General features: G+C 36.7%; 1 protein-coding gene across 1 annotated transcript in view; it reads right to left on the bottom strand.

Annotated features, from left to right (window-relative positions):
- Positions 1–20,436, bottom strand: part of BMPER (BMP binding endothelial regulator) — a 461,522-nt gene that overhangs the window by 162,931 nt on the left and 278,155 nt on the right. The window contains exons 8-9 of the mRNA XM_014056655.2: positions 18,970–19,079; positions 1,116–1,256 (exon numbers count right to left, since the gene is read on the bottom strand). Coding sequence (XP_013912130.2) covers positions 1,116–1,256; positions 18,970–19,079 — 251 coding nt within the window. The remainder of the gene's footprint in view (positions 1–1,115; positions 1,257–18,969; positions 19,080–20,436) is intronic.

Genomic DNA, 20,436 nt, shown 5'->3' with positions numbered 1-20,436 from the left:
TTCTATCTTAAGCTTTACTTCCCTTGAAACTAATAAGTGTGAGTTAGCTATTTAAAAAACAAAACTAAAAGTGTGTGGATACACATAAAATTATTTTGTGAGATGTTTCTCTTTTTTTCCTGATGTATCTCCTCTTTTTTTGATATTTTACACTTCAATCTATGTCTATATAACTTTAAATTTCTATTTACCCACCCCATATCCAAAAGAGAAAATAAAAAGACAATTGATGAATTATTTTGTCTAAGACTGTTAACTAAACAAAGAAAATCCCTTACTGCAAATGACATTTTTACACTGTGGATTTGTGCAAATGAAAAAACCAATTAATTAAAAGAGGGATTAGTTACAGTAGATAAGTTAGTAAGAGATTTCGCTTCTTATCTGATTTTAGACTCTCGCAACACAAAGATGGTCTTCACAATTATACAAGTTCAATAAATAATTAAGGATAGGGGTGGAAATAGAGAAAATATCTTGTACCTCTTAAAAGCACAGGAATCCAAAAACATTGGAAACATTTGGAGGAAATCTCCAAATGTAATCTTTTTGGAAGGATCTTGGATAGGAGAGCAGAAGCAAATTATTCCAATATGTCCCAATGATATATTGTAATAATCTGCTGTCCCAATAATATGCCAATGCATGAAGCACTGTAAGCCCTGAATACTGTCCAGAAACATCAGCTAAGCTCTTATTGGCTCACTTGAAGTTGGAGTGGGAAAAAGAGGTCTTTGGCTAGATTGATTCCTACAAAATGTACAGAAATTCTCCTTCCAACACCATTAGAAGTACAGAATGCTGAAGAAAACAATTGTGCATTTTATGTAAAACACAAAGCCTAGAATGCAGAGCATTCTATGCAGATTCATAGCATTCCATTTAAAGAGATAGTTGATTGGCCATCTGCCTGGGGAAAATGCATCAGCATACTCTACCAAAGGACTAGCTAATTTCATAATTTGTTCAGTTTTACTGCATTTTTACATTTTGTTCATTTGGCTAAAACAATAGCCAAAAATATAATAAGAGCATGATTTTGAATGTACTACAACTTGTTAAGAAATCAAATGGTCTAGTGAAGTGATCCTGACACATAATTTAAGAATGTCTACCTGGAAGATTTTATTTCCAAACTTGCACACTTTCGTTTCCTCAGGAGACACATATAAGAGGCACTCTTTGCAGCACTCTCCTCTGGCTTTGATACAACCTCTGGGAGGAGAGCATTTTTTCTTACATACCACAGTGGAATCCTGCATGGAAATAAAAAGAAATGAGACTCCAGACAAGTAACAAATTGATTCTCACCATTAGGATTCAGTTAGTTAAACCTGAATATATTTAGAGATTATAGTTTATGCTACTACAGAATGGCTTAGCCACTACATTACACAAGCACCTTCATTAGAACACACTAGAATAGGCTCGTTTCTTTAATTTGTATCACGAATGAAGTCGTGCTGGGCTTCCTTTTCAGCATTAGCTTTTGTGTGTTCTTGGGGTCTTTTAGTGGCTTCCTGGTGTTGGTTTTAGGATTTTAGAGGCCCAGAGGCATTCTCAACCAGACTTTTCAGCCTGGAAGCTGGAGATTATCACTAATATTTGCAGTTGTTTTCTACAATGAGTCCTAGTGACATAATCACTTGAAGAGTGCTATGCTTGAATTAGCAGGTATCTGAAATGCCACCTCTGGAATGGACTTCAGTGGCTCTCTTTCAACCAGCATGAATCTCTAGTGTGGATCTTGCTATTCATACCAAAAATCCAGAAGCACCTTTCTCATGGCAGGCTTACACATGAGGCCAAAGGTTAGTCAGGCAAAGTCAAAAGCAAAAAGTCTGAGTGGGATCCATCATGATAACAATGCACATCTTAACTTGGCCTGTTAAGACACGTTTTAATCTGCTCCATATATAAATTTCGGTCTTCCAGTTGACAGTTTTGATTTTCTTTGTGGTAATGGTTTTTCTAGTAGCTGAAATAAAAACTACTTTATCAAAAGCTATGTTTTTGAATCTCTGCCCATGAGACTTTTAGTACCAGTATCAGCCTGGAAGGAACAAGGCAATGGATAATACATTGTATTTTTTAGGTAGATCTGCCTTATATTTGTCACTAATGATTTATATACTGTAGGTTAACTGAGTAACAAAATGGGTAATTAACTTTCAGGCCTAAGAAAAGGTAAGGGCAAACCACTTTTGAAATGTTGCCATAAAACTTTAGGGACTAATCTAGGTAGTAACCAGGAGTCAACAATAACTCAAGGGAATTCACAAAATATTTCTTCTGATTGCTCAGGACTCTCAATCCACCAAATCGCCCTTTGCTAACTTGACATACTAATAGTTATTTGATTGGTTCTTTGGTTTGAACATTTTCTTCCAGAACATTTATGACAGCTGCCCAGAGTCAGACTTCAGAGTGAGATAGGTGGCATATAAATGTGATAAATAAATAAATTACTGGCACATAATCAGAGTGAGTTGGCAGAAGAAAGATGGAATAATTTGGCTATAACAGCAGTTTCTGTTGATAACCAAGCAAACAGCAACCCCATCTCTGCAAATGAAGAGAGTTGTCCACATTCTAACTCTTTCACAGCTGCCTTGAGTGACTGTTTGCCTGCATCCAAAGACAACAGCATGTACAGGCAAGCTATATATATATTGGTCCCAATATGTAAAGTATTTTAAAACAGGAATCAAATATTTATATAGAAATAATGCATGTTTCCAATATTTCAGTTCTTTTTTAATATTTTTTAATTTTTTAATTTAAAACAAATACATCATCCTTCTTTACATGCTATAGAAAGGGTATCAGTTGGTTACAAAAAAAAACTTTCGTGCATCTCTTCCACAGTCAACAAACATAATTCATATTAACTTAAGTATTTTAACTCAAATATTCATACATGTTACCATCATCATATCTCCATTTTCATTTGACTATAATTATTTAAGCATCCATCATGAAATATAACAAGATTTAATACATAACCACATACTGGCCTTTCAATTACTATTTCTAAAATCCTCCACTAACACTAAATCCTTATGTCCTATTCTAGCTAAACATCCATAATATTTAATAACAAAGTTTTCTAATCCTCCTTTCCAAATCACTAAAGTTTAAATCCAGTTTCCTTATGTTATACCCATATCTATCTATCTATCTATCTATCTATCTATCTATCTATCTATCTATCTATCTATCTATCTATCTATCTATCTATCTATCTATATGTTGTTATTCTTATCCCTCTTTTGACTATATCCTATATCATAACATTTCCTTCCAATAATCAAAACTTTAACTGTATCTAACTTAGTTATTATTATTATACAATTGTATCACAGCGGCCAATTGTTTCACCGGATTTGGCATTGGTTACTAGTCGGGCGCCACCCAGGGGCCTAGGACATCGTAACATATTTTCGTAATATGCGTGGAGATCCAAGCAGTGCGGCTTTTTGCATTTGACTGATGGTGATTTTGTCAATTTTTAACTGTTTTAAATGTAATTCCAGTGCTTTTGGAATAGCACCCAGTGTGCCAATTACCACTGGAATTACCACTGCTGGTTTGTGCCATAGTCGTTGAATTTCGATTTTTAAGTCCTGGTATTTTGCGATTTTTTCATGTTCCTTCTTAGCGACCCTGCTATCACCTGGTATTGCGATGTCTATGATTGTGACCTTATTTTTCTCAACCAGTGTGATGTCTGGTGTATTATGCACCAGCATTTTGTCGGTTTGTATACGGAAATCCCACAAGATCTTGACCATCTGATTTTCGGTGACTTTTTCAGGCTGATGTTCCCACCAGTTTGTTGCTGTTTTAATATTATAATTTTTGCACAAATTCCAATGGATCATTTGTGCTACTGAATTGTTCCGCAATTTATAATCAGTCTGCGTGATTTTTTTACAGCAGCTGAGTATGTGATCAACAGTTTCATCAGCTTCTTTGCAAAGTCTGCATTTGGCATCATCAGAGGATTTTTCGATTTTGGCCTTAATGGCATTTGTGCGGATAGCTTGTTCTTGCGCAGCCAGGATTAGTGACTCTGTTTCTTTCTTTAATGTACCTGTTGTTAACCATAACCAAGTTTGTTCACTGTCCACTTTATCTTTTATTTTTTCCAGAAATTGGCCATGCAGTGCTTTGTTCTGCCAACTCGCTATTCTTTTTTTTAAAAGGTTTTATTTCTTTTGAAAAACACAAATATTTCATCATTCGTCAATCATTAAAACATTGAAGTACAATTTTTTTTGTATGCCCCTCCCTCCCTCCACCCCCCAACCCCCTCCTCCTTCCCCCCCCGACTTCCCAGAACCCGTACACGGTATGGATTTTTAACTAACACAGTCTAAAATCTATTGAGAAAAAAGAAATAAAGAAATTAATGACATTCTACATTGACCTTAGCTTCTTCTTACTGAACTAACTTTAAACAATTTAAATCATTTCTGATCTTAAGCATAGGCTAACTGGAATTATTTGGTCCCGTATTTATTTTGTATATAGTCAATCCATTTTTTCCAGTCTCGTTTATATCTCTCATTTGAGTGATCTTTAAGATATGCCGATATTTTAGCCATCTCGGCTAAGTTTGTGACTTTCAATGTCCATTCTTGGATTGTAGGCAAGTCTTCCTTCTTCCAGTATTGCGCCACCAACAGTCTTGCTGCAGTTATTAGGTGCAGAATCAAGTTAGTCTCTACCATTGTAAAGTCAGTACATATACCTAGTAAAAATAACTGAGGAGTAAACTTTATCCTTCTTTTAAAAATATTTTGCATAACCCACCATATTTTAATCCAGAATGCCTTAACCTTTTGGCAGGTCCACCATATATGATAATATGTAGCATCGAGAGAACCACACTTCCAACATTTAGGCTGTACATTCGGACACATAGAAGCCAACTTTTTAGGATCTAAATGCCATCTATAGAAGATCTTGTAAAAATTTTCTCTCAGATTTTGAGCGTGTGTAAATTTCACATTTCTTACCCAGATTCTTTCCCATGTATCCAACATTATTGGTTCTTCAATATTTTGAGCCCATTTTATCATACAATCTTTAACTCATTCTGTTTCCGAATCCATCTGTATTAATACATTATATATCCTCTTTATATGCATTAAGCTTTGATCTCTTATTTGTTTAAACAAGTTATCCTCAACTTGGATAAAACCAATTTTTTAATCTATTTTCCACCTAGCCTGTAATTGCCCATACTGGAACCATGTTTGAACTACCATCTCCTCTTTTAATACCTCTAAAGATTTTAATTGTAATACCCCCCTTTCCGAGGTAAGAAGCTGTCTGTAAGTAATTCTGTCCTGTTTTTGTGCTATATTCATATTTTCAATTGCGTGTCTAGGAATTGCCCACATGGGTATCTTGTCATTTAATTTATATTGGTATTTTTTCCAAACCCGCAGTAAAGCATTTCTTAAAATATGACTTTTAAAATTCTTATCCAATTTTTTGTTGAATAACAGGTAAGCATGCCAACCAAATACCAGATCGTGTCCCTCAATATTCAATATTCTATCATTGGTTAAATGAGTCCAAACACTAATTACAGATAATGCCACTGCATCATAATATAGTTTTAAATTAGGTAGTTTCAATCCTCCTCTCTCACGTACATCTTGCATTATTTTCATCTTTACCCTCGGCTTCTTTCCTGCCCATACAAATTTGTTGATACCCTTCTGCCATTCTAAAAGGTTCGCATCTTTTTTAAGTATAGGTAACATTTGGAAAAGAAATAAAAATTTTGGTAAAATGTTCATTTTCACTGCCGCTATCCTACCCAGCAAAGATAAGTGCAATTTCTCCCATTTTTTCATCTCCGTCTGTATACTATGCCAAAGTGGTTCATAATTATGCTTATATAATTTCCCATTTGAAGTTAAAATGTTAACTCCAAGATATTTGACTTTTTAAACTACCTCACATCCTAGCATCACTCCTAATTCTTCCTTTTGTTTAATATTCATATTTATAGCTAATATTTTGGTTTTTCCTAAATTTATTTTAAAGCCAGACACTTGACCATATTGATTAATCGTATTCATTAAAACCATACTGGATTCCTGCGGTTGTTCCAATATTATGACCAAATCATCCGCAAAAGCGCGGACTCTATATTCTTGCTGCCTAAACTTGATCCCTTTTAAACCATCCAATCCCCGTATTTTATTCAACAATACTTCCAAAGTTATAATAAACAATAATGGGGACAAAGGACAGCCCTGTCTTGTACCTTTTCCAATTTGAAAAGAGTCTGTTAAACTTCCATTGACTATGATTTGTGCTGTTTGCTGTTGGTATATTGCTTTAATTGACTGTAAAAAATTATCTCCTATCTGCATTTTTTGTAATATCTTCAGCAGAAATTGCCAGTTAACTCGATCAAAGGCCTTCTCAGCATCCAAAAATATAAACGCAGCAGGGATCTGGTTGTTCTTTCCCAAATATTCTAATGCATTAATAATTAATCTGACATTACTTTTCATCTGTCTCCCCTGTATAAAACCTGTTTGGTCCGTGTGTATCAATTGTTGAATAACCAACATTAACCTATTTGCTAATATTTTAGTAAAAATTTTGTAAACTACATTCAGTAATGAAATAGGTCTATAATTTTTGGGTTGAGTAGTATCTTGATCTTCTTTGGGTATCAAAGATATAAACGCTGTCTTCCAAGATGGAGGCACTTTACCTTCCTTTTGAATCATATTAAATAATTCTCTAAGAGGTTCTACCATTTCTAACTGTAAGTTTTTATAGTAAACCGCTGTCAAGCCATCTGTACCTGGTGCTTTTCCTGACTTTAATTGCTTAATTACCTACAAGATTTCCCCCGAGGTTATTGGTTGATTCAATTTTTGCCTGTGCTCTTCTCTAACTGAAGGTATTTTCTCTTTATCTAAATATTTCTCTATGTCTAAACCATTAATTTTATCCCCTTTATACAGTTCTGTAAAAAATTCCCGAAAAGCCTTTTGAATCTCTTCCTGTTGAAACACTTCCTTCCCTCTGTAAATCAGTTTAGATATATTTCGAGTTTTCCTTTTTTTCCTAATCTGATAAGCTAACCATCTGCCAGGTTTGTTTGCATTACAAAAAGTATTGTGTTTTGCATATAATAAATTAGTGGCTACCTGGTCAGAGATCAACATGTCAAATTGAGATTTTAATATGTTAATAGCTTCCTTAACCTTTGTATCGTCTGGGTTCATTGTTAACTCCAACTCTTTTCTCTTAATTTCCTCTTCCAGTTCTGTTCGTTTTAACCCTTGTTTATTTCTATGTGTTTTATTTATATTCATCAGCACTCCTCTCATATACGCTTTGCTTGCATCCCATACAAATTCCATAGATGTACCCTTATTCATATTCAAAACAAAATATTCAGATAGTAATTTTTTACAATCATTAATATACTTTTCATATCTAAATAAGTTTTCATTCAATCTCCAAGACCTTCTTGCCTGCACTACCCTTCCCAACTCCATCCAAACCGGGTTATGGTCCGAAAGGACCCTAGCCGCAATCTTTGTCTTCTTGACCCTAGAAAGCAAATCATTAGTGGTTAGTATAAAATCAATCCTTGAAAGGGATTGATGCCTGTCCGAGAAGAAAGTGAAGTCACATTCCTCTGCATTTCTTTCTCGCCAAATATCTCTCAATTCAAAGTCATCCATAATGTCAAAGAAAGGTTTGGGTAACTTTGCTCGCATCTTAGTATTTAGGCGGGAAGTCTTCTTATCTCTCTTAGTGTCTATCACTCCATTCCAGTCACCCAATAGTATACAGGAACTATAGTCCCACTGTACTAATTTAGCATGAAGATTTCTATAGAATCTATCTTGCTGTTGATTGGGAGCATAAATTCCCAAACGTAATGTCTTTTTCCCTTCTAGGATTAAGTCTAAAGCAATATATCTTCCAAAGGGATCTGCTTCTATTAATTCAGCTTTCATATCTTTTCTTAAGTATACAACTATACCATTCTTCTTTTCCATAGCAGAAGCTGCAAAATGTTGACCAAGTTTTGAGTTGATCAAATATTTTTGATCAGTTGACTTGATATGAGTTTCTTGCAAACCAATTACATCATTCTTAAACTATTTGAGATAATGAAATATTTTCTTCCTCTTCTGTGGAGAATTCAGTCCGTTGACATTCCATGTTAAAATCTTAGTTGTCATCTTTGGTTGGCTGAAGCATTTTTAGAGCTTCCTGCATGGCCTGTTTAACCTTAGGTCTAGCTCCTCCCACTGCTTCCAGACTTGTTATTGTAGTTCCTTGATCGATGGCCGATGATTGTTGATGCTGTTGCTTTTTAGCTTGTTTCTCCATTCGTCTAGTAGTCATGCGGCTAGGTCTTGGTTCCATAACACCTTGCACTTCTAGAAAAGAGAGATGCTCCATCTTGTCTGGTGGTTGTGTAGTTTGCTGTCTATCCTGTCCTTCTTGTGGTCTTTCTCTAGGTCCAGATGGTGCAGGGTATCCGGCCTTCAATATATTATAATAAAAATCTAGGGCTTTCCATACAGAGTTGAGGCGATACCTTCGCTTATCAAATGTAAATATAATGCCAAATGGTGCATCCCATCTATACTGTATCTGACGATTTCTGAGTTCTTTGACCAAAAAAGCGTAGTCTCTCCTGGCTCTTAACATTTGAGGTGGTATCTCTTTCAAAACAGTCAGGTCTTGACCGCCAATTTGAAGCTTAGTGTTATAAGACGCTTGCAGTACCATATTTCTAAGCTCTCTTGTAGTAAAATATATAACGATGTCTCGAGGAAGCTGCTTCTGCTTTGCCAGCCAAGAATTAACGCGGTAAGCTTTGTCAATTTGCCAGTCAAGGTTGGTCCCTGGTCTTCCCATCAGGCGGTCAAAAGCTTCCGATAGGATCTGTTTCAGGTTCTCCTGTTTCTCCTAACGAAGCCCCTTTACTCTTAATGCAAACTCCATTTGTCAGTACTGTATCATAATAATTTCTTTTTCAGCATTTTCCACTTTTTGTTCCACCACCTCTGTTTTCAATGTCAAGTTAGTATTGGCATCATTAAAACCTCTAGAGTATCTTCCATTCCAGAAGTATGTTCTGTTAATACAGTTACAAGTCTCAGCATTTCATCTCTAATTTTAACAACCTTAGTGTCGATTTTCTCATACAGCTCCTGTTTAAGTCCTTTTATTTCACTTTTGATTTCTTCTTTCATTTCTTTTATTTCCTCTTTTCTCTCCTGCTTTATCACCTCTCTATTATCTCTAAACTTATCTTCCATTTTAATTGTCAGTGCATTAAGAGCCTCGCTTAGTTTGCTCAGGAAAAATTCTTTCGTTAACACATCCCCAGCAGGGGGCGTAGGAAGCGGAGGCTGCAGCTTTGTGCCAGGCACTGGGGATGTGCCCCTGGAAGTAGAGGATGACGACTTCAAGTTAATATTTAGTTTTGAAGCCATTTCAAAATTTATCTGCCTGCAATTAATAAAACTCTGTTGGCTGAATATGCAGCTTTAAGTAAAGAAGCTGAGTTCCCCTTTTACTTTGAAGTTTAAGGCTTGGCAAAACTTTCAGTGAGTAAATATTGTAACAAGACAGTTCAGCAGATTCATCACCATTTAACTTCCAGATAAGCAAGATTAATGAGGGAGTGAGAGTATTGTAGAAATGAAACTAATTAAAAAGCTTCTGCTGGCCGATTGTGAAACAAAACAAATGATAAGCAATCTCCTTTGTTTTGAATTCTTGTAACAATTAACAAAAAGTGTTCGTTATTACCGGAGAAACCAGCCTGCTCGGCGCCATTTTAAAAGCCTCTAAGTAAATAGTTTTTCGGAGAGAAAAAGAAAAGAAGCTAAAATCTTGATAAACAATTATTGCCCACGTAATACGAATCCAGCTCGTGATAAGATTAAATCAATCAAAACTTTGAACTGAGTGGGGGAGACCTACTTTGTCCCGCACAAGGCAGTTTGAAGTTCCCAGCACGGACAGCCGTTCTGCCTTGGGCTAGCCCCCTCTCCCTGCAAGCACAAAAGCTGCAAAAATCGAAGAGCATTTGCCAGCAAAACAATTTCTTCTTTCCTTCTTGCCTGAAGGATAAGAAAACCTGATAAGACGTCAGATGGAAGATCCTCTAAACAGGTATGTAGCCAGGAATTCGGAGGCAGCTGGTTTTTTGCTGCCACCACCAGCAGGCTCCACCCAGGAAGTTTTCCCAACTCTCTATTCTTGATTTTATCATATCTTTTCTGTATTCTTGTTTTGTCTTGGTCCTTCAGTAGATTTTTGTTCTTTACTTTGATTAATAGATGTTCTTGACTTTCTTTTAAATAATCAGCCAGTGCATGTTTTTCTTCTTCAACTGTTTGCTTCACTTGTAATAATCCTCTGCCACCTGATTTTCGGGGCAGGTGTAGTCTATCAGTATCACCATGTGGATGTAAACTTTAGTGCATTGTCATTAGTTTCCTGGTTTTTCGGTCCAAAATGTCCAAATCAGCTTGTGTCCAGTTAACAACAACAACTACTACTACTACTACTACTACTACTACTACTACTACTACTACTACTACTACTACTACTACTTATTATTATTATTATTATTATTATTATTATTATTATTATTATTATTATTATACAATTGTATCACAGCGGCCAGTTGTTTCGCCGGATTTGGCATTGGTTACTAGTCGGGCCGCACCCAGGGGCCTAGGACATCGTAACGTATTTTCGTAATATGCGTGGAGATCCAAGCAGTGCGGCTTTTTGCATTTGACTGATGGTGATTTTGTCAATTTTTAACTGTTTTAAATGTAATTCCAGTGCTTTTGGAATAGCACCCAGTGTGCCAATTACCACTGGAATTACCACTGCTGGTTTGTGCCATAGTCGTTGAATTTCGATTTTTAAGTCCTGGTATCTTGCGATTTTTTCATGTTCCTTCTCGGCGACCCTGCTATCACCTGGTATTGCGATGTCTATGATTGTGACCTTATTTTTCTCAACCAGTGTGATGTCTGGTGTATTATGCGCCAGTATTTTGTCGGTTTGTATACGGAAATCCCACAAGATCTTGACCATCTGATTTTCTGTGACTTTTTCAGGCTGATGTTCCCACCAGTTTGTTGCTGTTTTAATATTATAATTTTTGCACAAATTCCAATGGATCATTTGTGCTACTGAATTGTGCTGCAATTTATAATCAGTCTGCGCGATTTTTTTACAGCAGCTGAGTATGTGATCAACAGTTTCGTCAGCTTCTTTGCAAAGTCTGCATTTGGCATCATCAGAGGATTTTTGAATTTTGGCCTTAATGGCATTTGTGCGGATAGCTTGTTCTTGCGCAGCCAGGATTAGTGACTCTGTTTCTTTCTTTAATGTACCTGTTTTTAACCATAACCAAGTTTGTTCCCTGTCCACTTTATCTTTTATTTTTTCCAGAAATTGACCATGCAGTGCTTTGTTCTGCCAACTCTCCATTCTTGATTTTATCACATCTTTTCTGTATTCTTGTTTTGTCTGTTGGGCCTTCAGTAGATTTTTGTTCTTTACTTTGATTAATAGATGTTCTTGACTTTCTTTTAAATAATCAGCCAGTGCATGTTTTTCTTCTTCAACTGTTTGCTTCACTTGTAATAATCCTCTGCCACCTGATTTTCGGGGCAGATATAGTCTATCAGTATCACCACGTGGATGTAAACTGTAGTGCATTGTCATTAGTTTCCTGGTTTTTCGGTCCAAAAGGTCCAAATCAGCTTGTGTCCAGTTAACTATGCCAGCTGTGTATCTTATAACTGGTATTGCCCAGGTATTTATGGCCTTGATTGTATTTCCACCATTCAATTTAGATTTCAAAATTTTCCTAACTCTGTTGGTGTACTCTCATCTGACAATAGTTTTTACTTCTCCATGCTTGATGTTATCCAACTGCAGAATGCCTAAGTATTTGTAGGCTTCATTTTCTTTGCATTTAATTAGTTGGCCATTGGGCATTTCAATTCCCTCAGATGCAGTGATTTTGCCTCTTTTTATGGATACAGTGGCACATTTTTCCATGCCAAACTGCATTGAAATATCGTTGCTGAATACTCGGACTGTATTTGTCAATGATTGGATTTCTATTTCTGACTTTCCGTAGAGTTTCAAATCATCCATATATAGTAAATGCGAAATTTTTTCAGCTTTTTTGGCTGTTTGGTAGCCTAATTTCATTTTTTTTAAGATTACTGATAGTGGGATCATTGCGATGATGAAGAGAAGAGGTGAAAGTGAATCACCCTGGAAAATTCCTCGCTTGATATTAACCATTCTGTAGCTCTCATTCCCTACTGCCAACTCAGTTCTCCATTGTTTCATTGCCTTTTCAGTAAAGGATGTAATACTTTTGCTAATGCCAGTTGTTTCTAAGCATTTTATGATCCAACTATGTGGCAGTGAGTCAAATGCCTTTTTGTAATCAATCCAGACCATATTCAAGTTCGTTTTTCTGTTCTTACAATTTTCTAATATCATTTTATCAATTAGAAGCTGATCTTTTGTGCCCCTGCTCCTTCTTTTGTTGCCTTTTTGCTCTACTGGCAAGATGTTGTTTGTTTCCAAATAATCCACCATGTTATCTGCAACAATGCCTGTGAGTAATTTGAAGGTTGTTGGCAAGCATGTTATTGGTCTGTAGTTTTCAGGTGTTGTTCCTTTAGTTGCATCTTTCTGAATCAAGTATGTTTTTCCAGTTGTCAACCATTCATCAATTTGGCCCTTTTGTAAAATTTCATTCAGTTGCCTGGCCAATATTGCATGTAAACTGGTCAGATATTTGAGCCAGAAACCATGTAATTGGTCCTTTCCAGGTGATGTCCAATTCTTTACCTTTTTAACTCGATTTTTGACCATCTCAGTTGTTATTTCTAATACTTGCATTTGTTTGTTGCCAATGCTTTTCTCAAAGTCATGTATCCACTTTGCTTCCTTGTTGTAGTCCTTTGCATTTTCCCACAATTCTTTCCAGAATTCAACTGTGGCCTGTTTTTCTGGTTTTTCACTTTTGGTGTCACCATTTACATTAAGACTTTGATAAAAACGCCGTTGGTCTGATCGAAATTGCTGATTTTGTTTATATTGGATGATTCGTGCCTCATATCTTTCAGTTTTTCTAGCTGTTGCTGTTATCTGCTGTTTTACAATCTCTACAGCTTCATTGATGTTTCTTGTATCCAATCTATATCTCCTGATTAGCCGATCTATGATTTTGTTGTTTTTAAGCCGTTGCTCATGCATGTTCTTTAAGTTACTTGCATCTGCCCTTAATTTTTTTATTTTTTGTTCTAAACGGATTTTCCACTTTGGCTTTGATGCTTTTACTGTTGTATGACTAGGTACTTTAATTTTAATGCCTAGTTCATTAGTGACTATTACAGCTGCGCTGTACATTAACTGGTTTGTTTCCAAGATGGATCCCGGTTCAATTGTTGAAAACACTGCATTAACCATTTTCATCATAGGGGCCAAAATTTTCTTCGGCACAGTTTTTAGTGATGGTAAACGTTGCCTTTCCTCATTAAGCAGAAAATGCTCCATGATCTTATCCTTCAATTCTTTTTGTTTTTGAGTTAGTTCATCAGTTGGTTCAGTGATAACTGGTTCTAGTGGTGGTGATGTTATTTCCTCCCCAAGAGCTTATTATTATTATTATTATTATTATTATTATTATTATTATTATTATTATTATTATTATTATTATTATTATTATTCAATTGTATCACAGCAGCCAGTTGTTTTGCCGGATTTGGCATTGGTTACTAGTTGGGCCCCACCCAGGGGCCTAGGACGTTGTAACGTATTTTCGTAATATGCGTGCAGATCCAAGCAGTGCGGCTTTTATTTTATTATTATTATTATACAATCGTATCACAGCGGCCAGTTGTTTCGCCGGATTTGGCATTGGTTACTAGTCGGGCCCCACCCAGGGGCCTAGGACGTTGTAACGTATTTTCGTAATATGCGTGCAGATCCAAGCAGTGCAGCTTTTTGCATTTGACTGATGGTGATTTTGTCAATTTTTAACTGTTTTAAATGTAATTCCAGTGCTTTTGGAATAGCACCCAGTGTGCCAATTACCACTGGAATTACCACTGCTGGTTTGTGCCATAGTCGTTGAATTTCAATTTTTAAGTCCTGGTATTTTGCGATTGTTTCATGTTCCTTCTCAGCGACCCTGCTATCACCTGGTATTGCGATGTCCACTGTCCACTTTATCTTTTATTTTTTCCAGAAATTGGCCATGCAGTGCTTTGTTCTGCCAACTTTCCATTCTTGATTTTATCACATCTTTTCTGTATTCTTGTTTCGTCTGTTGGGCCTTCAGTAGATTTTTGTTCTTTACTTCGATTAATAGATGTTCTTGACTTTCTTTTAAATAATCAGCCAGTGCATGTTTTTCTTCTTCAACTGTTTGCTTCACTTGTAATAATCCTCTGCCACCTGATTTTCGGGGCAGGTACAGTCTATCAGTATCACCACGTGGATGTAAACTCTAGTGCATTGTCATTAGTTTCCTGGTTTTTCGGTCCAAAATGTCCAAATCAGCTTGTGTCCAGTTAACTATACCAGCTGTGTATCTTATAACTGGTATTGCCCAGGTGTTTATGGCCTTGATTGTATTTCCACCATTCAATTTAGATTTCAAAATTTTCCTAACTCTGTTGGTGTACTCTCATCTGACAATAGTTTTTACTTCTCCATGCTTGATGTTATCCAACTGCAGAATGCCTAAGTATTTGTAGGCTTCATTTTCTTTGCATTTAATTAATTGGCCATTGGGCATTTCAATTCCCTCACATGCAGTGATTTTGCCTCTTTTTATGGATAAAGTGGCACATTTTTCCATGCCAAACTGCATTGAAATATCGGTGCTGAATACTCGGACTGTGTTTGTCAATGATTGGATTTCTATTTCTGACTTTCCATAGAGTTTCAAATCATCCATATATAGTAAATGCGAAATTTTTTCAGCTTCTTTGGCTGTTTGGTAGCCTAATTTCAATTTTTTAAGATTACTGATAGTGGGATCATTGCGATGATGAAGAGAAGAGGTGAAAGTGAATCACCCTGGAAAATTCCTCGCTTGATATTAACTATTCCGTAGATCTCATTCCCTACTGCCAACTCAGTTCTCCATTATTTCATCGCCTTTTCAGTAAAGGATGTAATACTTTTGCTAATGCCAGTTGTTTCTAAGCATTTTATGATCCAACTATGTGGCAGTGAGTCGAATGCCTTTTTGTAATCAATCCAGACCATATTCAAGTTCGTTTTTCTGTTCTTACAATTTTCTAATATCATCTTATCAATTAAGAGCTGATCTTTTGTGCCCCTGCTCCTTCTTTTGTTGCCTTTTTGCTCTACTGGCAAGATGTTGTTTGTTTCCAAATAATCCACCATGTTATCTGCAATAATGCCTGTGAGTAATTTGAAGGTTGTTGGCAAGCATGTTATTGGTCTGTAGTTTTCAGGTGTTGTTCCTTTAGTTGCATCTTTCTGAATCAAGTATGTTTTTCCAGTTGTCAACCATTCATCAATTTGGCCCTTTTGTAAAATTTCATTCAGTTGCCTGGCCAATATTGCATGTAAACTGGTCAGATATTTGAGCCAGAAACCATGTAATTGGTCCTTTCCAGGTGATGTCCAATTCTTTACCTTTTTAACTCGATTTTTGACCATCTCAGTTGTTATTTCTAATACTTGCATTTGTTTGTTGCCAATGCTTTTCTCAAAGTCATGTATCCACTTTGCTTCCTTGCTGTAGTCCTTTGCATTTTCCCACAATTCTTTCCAGAATTCAACTGTGGCCTGTTTTTCTGGTTTTTCACTTTTGGTGTCACCATTCACATTAAGACTTTGATAAAAACGCCGTTGGTCTGATCGAAATTGCTGATTTTGTTTATATTGGATGATTCGTGCCTCATATCTTTCATTTTTTCTAGCTGTTGCTGTTATCTGCTGTTTTACAATCTCTACAGCTTCATTGATGTTTCTTGTATCCAATCTATATCTTCTGATTAGCTGATCTATGATTTTGTTGTTTTTTAAGCCGTTGCTCATGCATGTTCTTTAAGTTACTAGCATCTGCCCTTAATTTTTTGATTTTTTGTTCTAAACGGATTTTCCACTTTGGCTTTGATGCTTTTTCTGTTGTGTGACTAGGTACTTTAATTTTAATGCCTAGTTCATTAGTGACTATTACAGCTGCGCTGTACATTAACTGGTTTGTTTCCAAGATGGATCCCGGTTCAATTGTTGAAAACACTGCATTAACCATTTTCATCATAGGGGCCAAAATTTTCTTAGGCACAGTTTTTAGTGATGGTAAACGTTGCCTTTCCTCATTAAGCAGAAAATGCTCCATGATCTTATCCTTCAATTCTTTTTGTTTTTGAGTTAGTTCATCATTTGGTTCAGTGATAACTGGTTCTAGTGGTGGTGATGTTATTTCCTCCCCGAGAGCTTCTTCTGGGAGTTCTACTATAATGTCTTTAGTTGTGTTTTGAATATCAGTTATTTCTGCTTGTGATATTGTTTTTTGGGTTTTGCAATTTGCCTGAATTTCCTCATGTTCAACTTCACTAAACACTTTATTCCGTATAATAAATCGCCTTTGATCTGCTAGTCGTTGTTCACTAACATTTGAATCTGGATATTGTTGTTTCCATAATTCATACATTCGCTTTAAATAGCCTCTTTTTTCTGGCTCTGAGTTGTAGTAACAGGCCATTATGGCACGGTTACTGCAATATATTTTTGTCGTTTTGTTGGCTGGTCCACTTGTAGCCCACTTGTCGACGGATGTCCAGGGACCCCAACATCCGCTGCGGCCCTTGTTAACCCGCGCGACGACCGATGCGGTATGGAATTCTTATTTGTTTTTTTCACCATATTGTATGGGTTGGCGGGTTTTTTTTTTTACAGGACCAGATGCCAACCTGACCCCAACCCTCCTCCTTTCTCATCCGGGCTTGGGACCGGCAACGGCGGAGTTGTTGTTGTTGTTGTTGTTGTTGTTGTTGTTATTATTATTATTATTATTATTATTATTAACCTTTATGTATAATCCAAAGGGATTGCTAATATTCCTTACATGGGTACCATTCAATATTCATAACCTATTATACTCATCATAACACTACACATTGTATACATTAGTAACATTATCAGTTATTTATTTAAGCTATATCTATTGTCAATAAATTTCACTAAGTTTAACTAGTTTTAAATTATATTCTTCCATCTATCAACCTGTATCTTTCCAATAACAAAACAGTCTCTTATCTTCTGCCATTTGTGGTGCCAGTCCTCTAATCATCTTCTTGATCAGCTTTGTATAGACTCCTCTTAGCAATTCCTTGCTTATAGGATCTCTCATATAATCTTGATGCCCACTTTCTGTTTTCTTATTCAGCTTATCTTTGATTGTCAGCAGTGTTATCAATGCTTTTGCTAATATAATTTTTCTCTTTAAATCCATAGATTTTTATTTTTCTTCTTCTTCTATATCTTGCCCTCTGGAATAAATTTCCTCTCCATTTAATTACTCGTTCAGTATTCCATTCTTTCCATTTTCAGAGACAAACCAATCATCATAAATATTAACAGGTTTAATCTCTTTATATTCATTTTCCACTTTGATTTTTTGAGTTTTAACCACCACATTTTGCATTTGATAGACATCCTCAATTTCTTCATTATATTTTGCTGTTATATGCTCTAAGTCTTCCAGTTTCTTCTCTATCCTTTCATATATATTTGATAATTCTGTACTTCTGAAAGTATCTTTTGCAAGCTTGAGATTTCTGTTTTCTTTAGAAATTGTGCCATTTTCCCAGCTAACAAACACAGCTGCTCTAGCTTGGAAGGTTAATAAAATTAAAATATAGATTAACAAAAATGTTTGTTTTCACTTTTCTCTGATTAAAGATATACTTCAAAGGGACATCTGTGTGCTTCCCTTCTTATCACTCTCTGTAGCCAAGCAGTGAAACCTTGTAGAGTCAAGTCAAAACAATCAGTGGAGAAAAAAAGTGTTCCATTTTCAATACACAAACTCCAATCCACAAACCCTCCCAGCCTCCGAGCAGCAGTGATACCATTGCAAATCTAATTTCTTTTGTATCTTTTTTGTATTTCAAGTTAGAAAAAAGAGTCCAATCTTTAAATGAGTTAGAAAAATACCCACAGCAATGAAAGAGGAAAACTTTAGTCCATAGGTTACAAAGAACAATAAAAGAAAAAATGGAAGAAGAAAACTTAATCCATCCATTTCAAAAGGCTTGCATAAATTCCATCCATGAAGATAGCATTTAAAAAGTTAGATAACCACTGTCCAAAACCATTCTAAATTTAATTCCGCCGCTTGATTCTTCTGTTCTCCAATTTAGATTAATTGTAATTTTTTTATAGGCAGTCTCTTTTTAAAACAGTAAAAGTTCCTAACCAGCTGGAAACACTTTCTCTTTCCGTATCCTTCTGTTTTGGAGCTGCCCTGACTTTGTCAGCCTTGGCTGGATTTTTTGTTTCCGGCTTGAAGAACTTCTCTTGCCTCTTTCAGGGACTTTGCGATGTCCCTGAGGTCAGCAAGATGTATTCTTCCTGTTCACCATATCTTTGGGACAGTTTAGGTCCGATTGGACCACCCAGTGGCAAAAGTATTGGCTGCGGTCTCGGAGCATCTAGACCGCACGTCCATATCGTTGCGACATTGGCTTCTCCCTCCCTCCAAGATTTTAGTTCTTGAATTTACCTAATCCACTGTGACTTATGAGATATAACTCTCATATTACAAATGGCAGCAAGTTCCTTAGTCTCAAAGTATATGAAATTTATCATATAAAAATTCCATTACTATGGAAAAAAGAATTATTAATGTCTTACCCTACATGTACACGTAGTACAGTTGTCATACATAAAGGAGGCTCCATTGTCATAAACTTCACTATGAAAGAGACAGCTTCCAAACAGGAGATCAAATACTTTCCTCTGCCCTGCATATAAATAAGAGAAAGAGAATGCAGTTAAAAAGAAAGTGCATTGTAGCAAAATCTGAACCCCTTGAGGATAGCAATGGCTAAATTTTTTCTTTGCCTTCAGATGGTTGTCCACAATTTTGCATCCCAGAAACAGTAGTCTTAACTGAATGAAAAGTAAGATTTTATGTTGTTATTTTTTAAATTAGTTATTCAAGAAATTGCACTCCCTTAAAAAACTGGACAGCACCAAATTGGGGAAGACTGCTATAATTTTTATCCCCATATTAATTTAATTTTGTCACTATTTCTGACAATTGTTGACATTTCAAAATTGAAATAGCAGACATTGTATTGTTATAAGACATGGCACAGACAGCAAAAAGGGAAAAAAATGAATAGTTTCATTTTATTTGAGTTTAAGTTTCATTTTATTTATATGCCGCCCTATTCCCTATAGGGCGGCGCACAAATCCGAAGGAGGGGAAGGGAAAAAACACAAAAACTACAAAAGTACAGGGCATTTAAAAAACAACCAACTGCCACACGATTCGAGAGGGGAAGGGAACTCATCGACCCCAGGCCTGCCAACACAGCCAGGTTTTAAGGGCTTTTTGGAAGGCCTGGAGAGAGGTGAGGGTCCGAATCTCTGCGGGGAGTTCGTTCCAAAGGGCCGGAGCTGCCACAGAGAAGGCCCTCCCCCGGGTAGTAGCCAGATGACATTGGCTGGTAGACGGAACCCGGAGGACGCCTACTCTGTGTGATCTAATGGGTCTTTGGGAGGTATTGGCAGCAGGCGGTCTCTCAAGTATCCAGGTCCAATACCATGAAGGGCTTTATAAGTGACGACTAGCACCTTGAAGCGTATCTGGAGACCAATTTCCTTTTGGGAGGAAAACACAACAGCCACTCAGTCTTGTCTGGATTGAGCGCAAGCCTGTTAACTCTCATCCAGACCCTGACAGCCTCCAGGCACTGGCACATCACGTCAACCACTTCACTGAGTTGGCACGGGGCGGACAGATACAACTGGGTATCGTCCGCGTACTGATGGTATTTTATCCCGTGCAGCCGAATGATCTCACCCAACGGCTTCATGTAGATGTTAAACAGGAGGGGGGACAGGACCGAACCCTGTGGGACCCCATATTTCAGGGGCCTAGGGGTCGACCTCTGCCCCCCGACCAACACCGACTGCGATCTGTCCGAGAGGTAGGAGGAGAACCACTGAAAAACGGTGCCTCCCACCCCCACCTCTTGTAACCGTCGCAGAAGAATACCATGGTCGATGGTATCAAAGGCCGCTGAGAGGTCAAGAAGCACTAGGATGGAGGAATGACCTCCATCCCTAGCTCTCCAGAGATCATCGGTCAGT

Source organism: Thamnophis sirtalis, unplaced genomic scaffold, assembly GCF_051295495.1.
Source record: "Thamnophis sirtalis isolate CommonGarterSnake01/CBP01778 unplaced genomic scaffold, rThaSir2_p1.2 scaffold_4, whole genome shotgun sequence".
Lineage (NCBI taxonomy): Eukaryota > Metazoa > Chordata > Lepidosauria > Squamata > Natricidae > Thamnophis > Thamnophis sirtalis.
The sequence above is the reverse complement of the archived record's forward strand: the minus strand, read 5'-3'. Positions and strand labels throughout refer to the sequence as shown.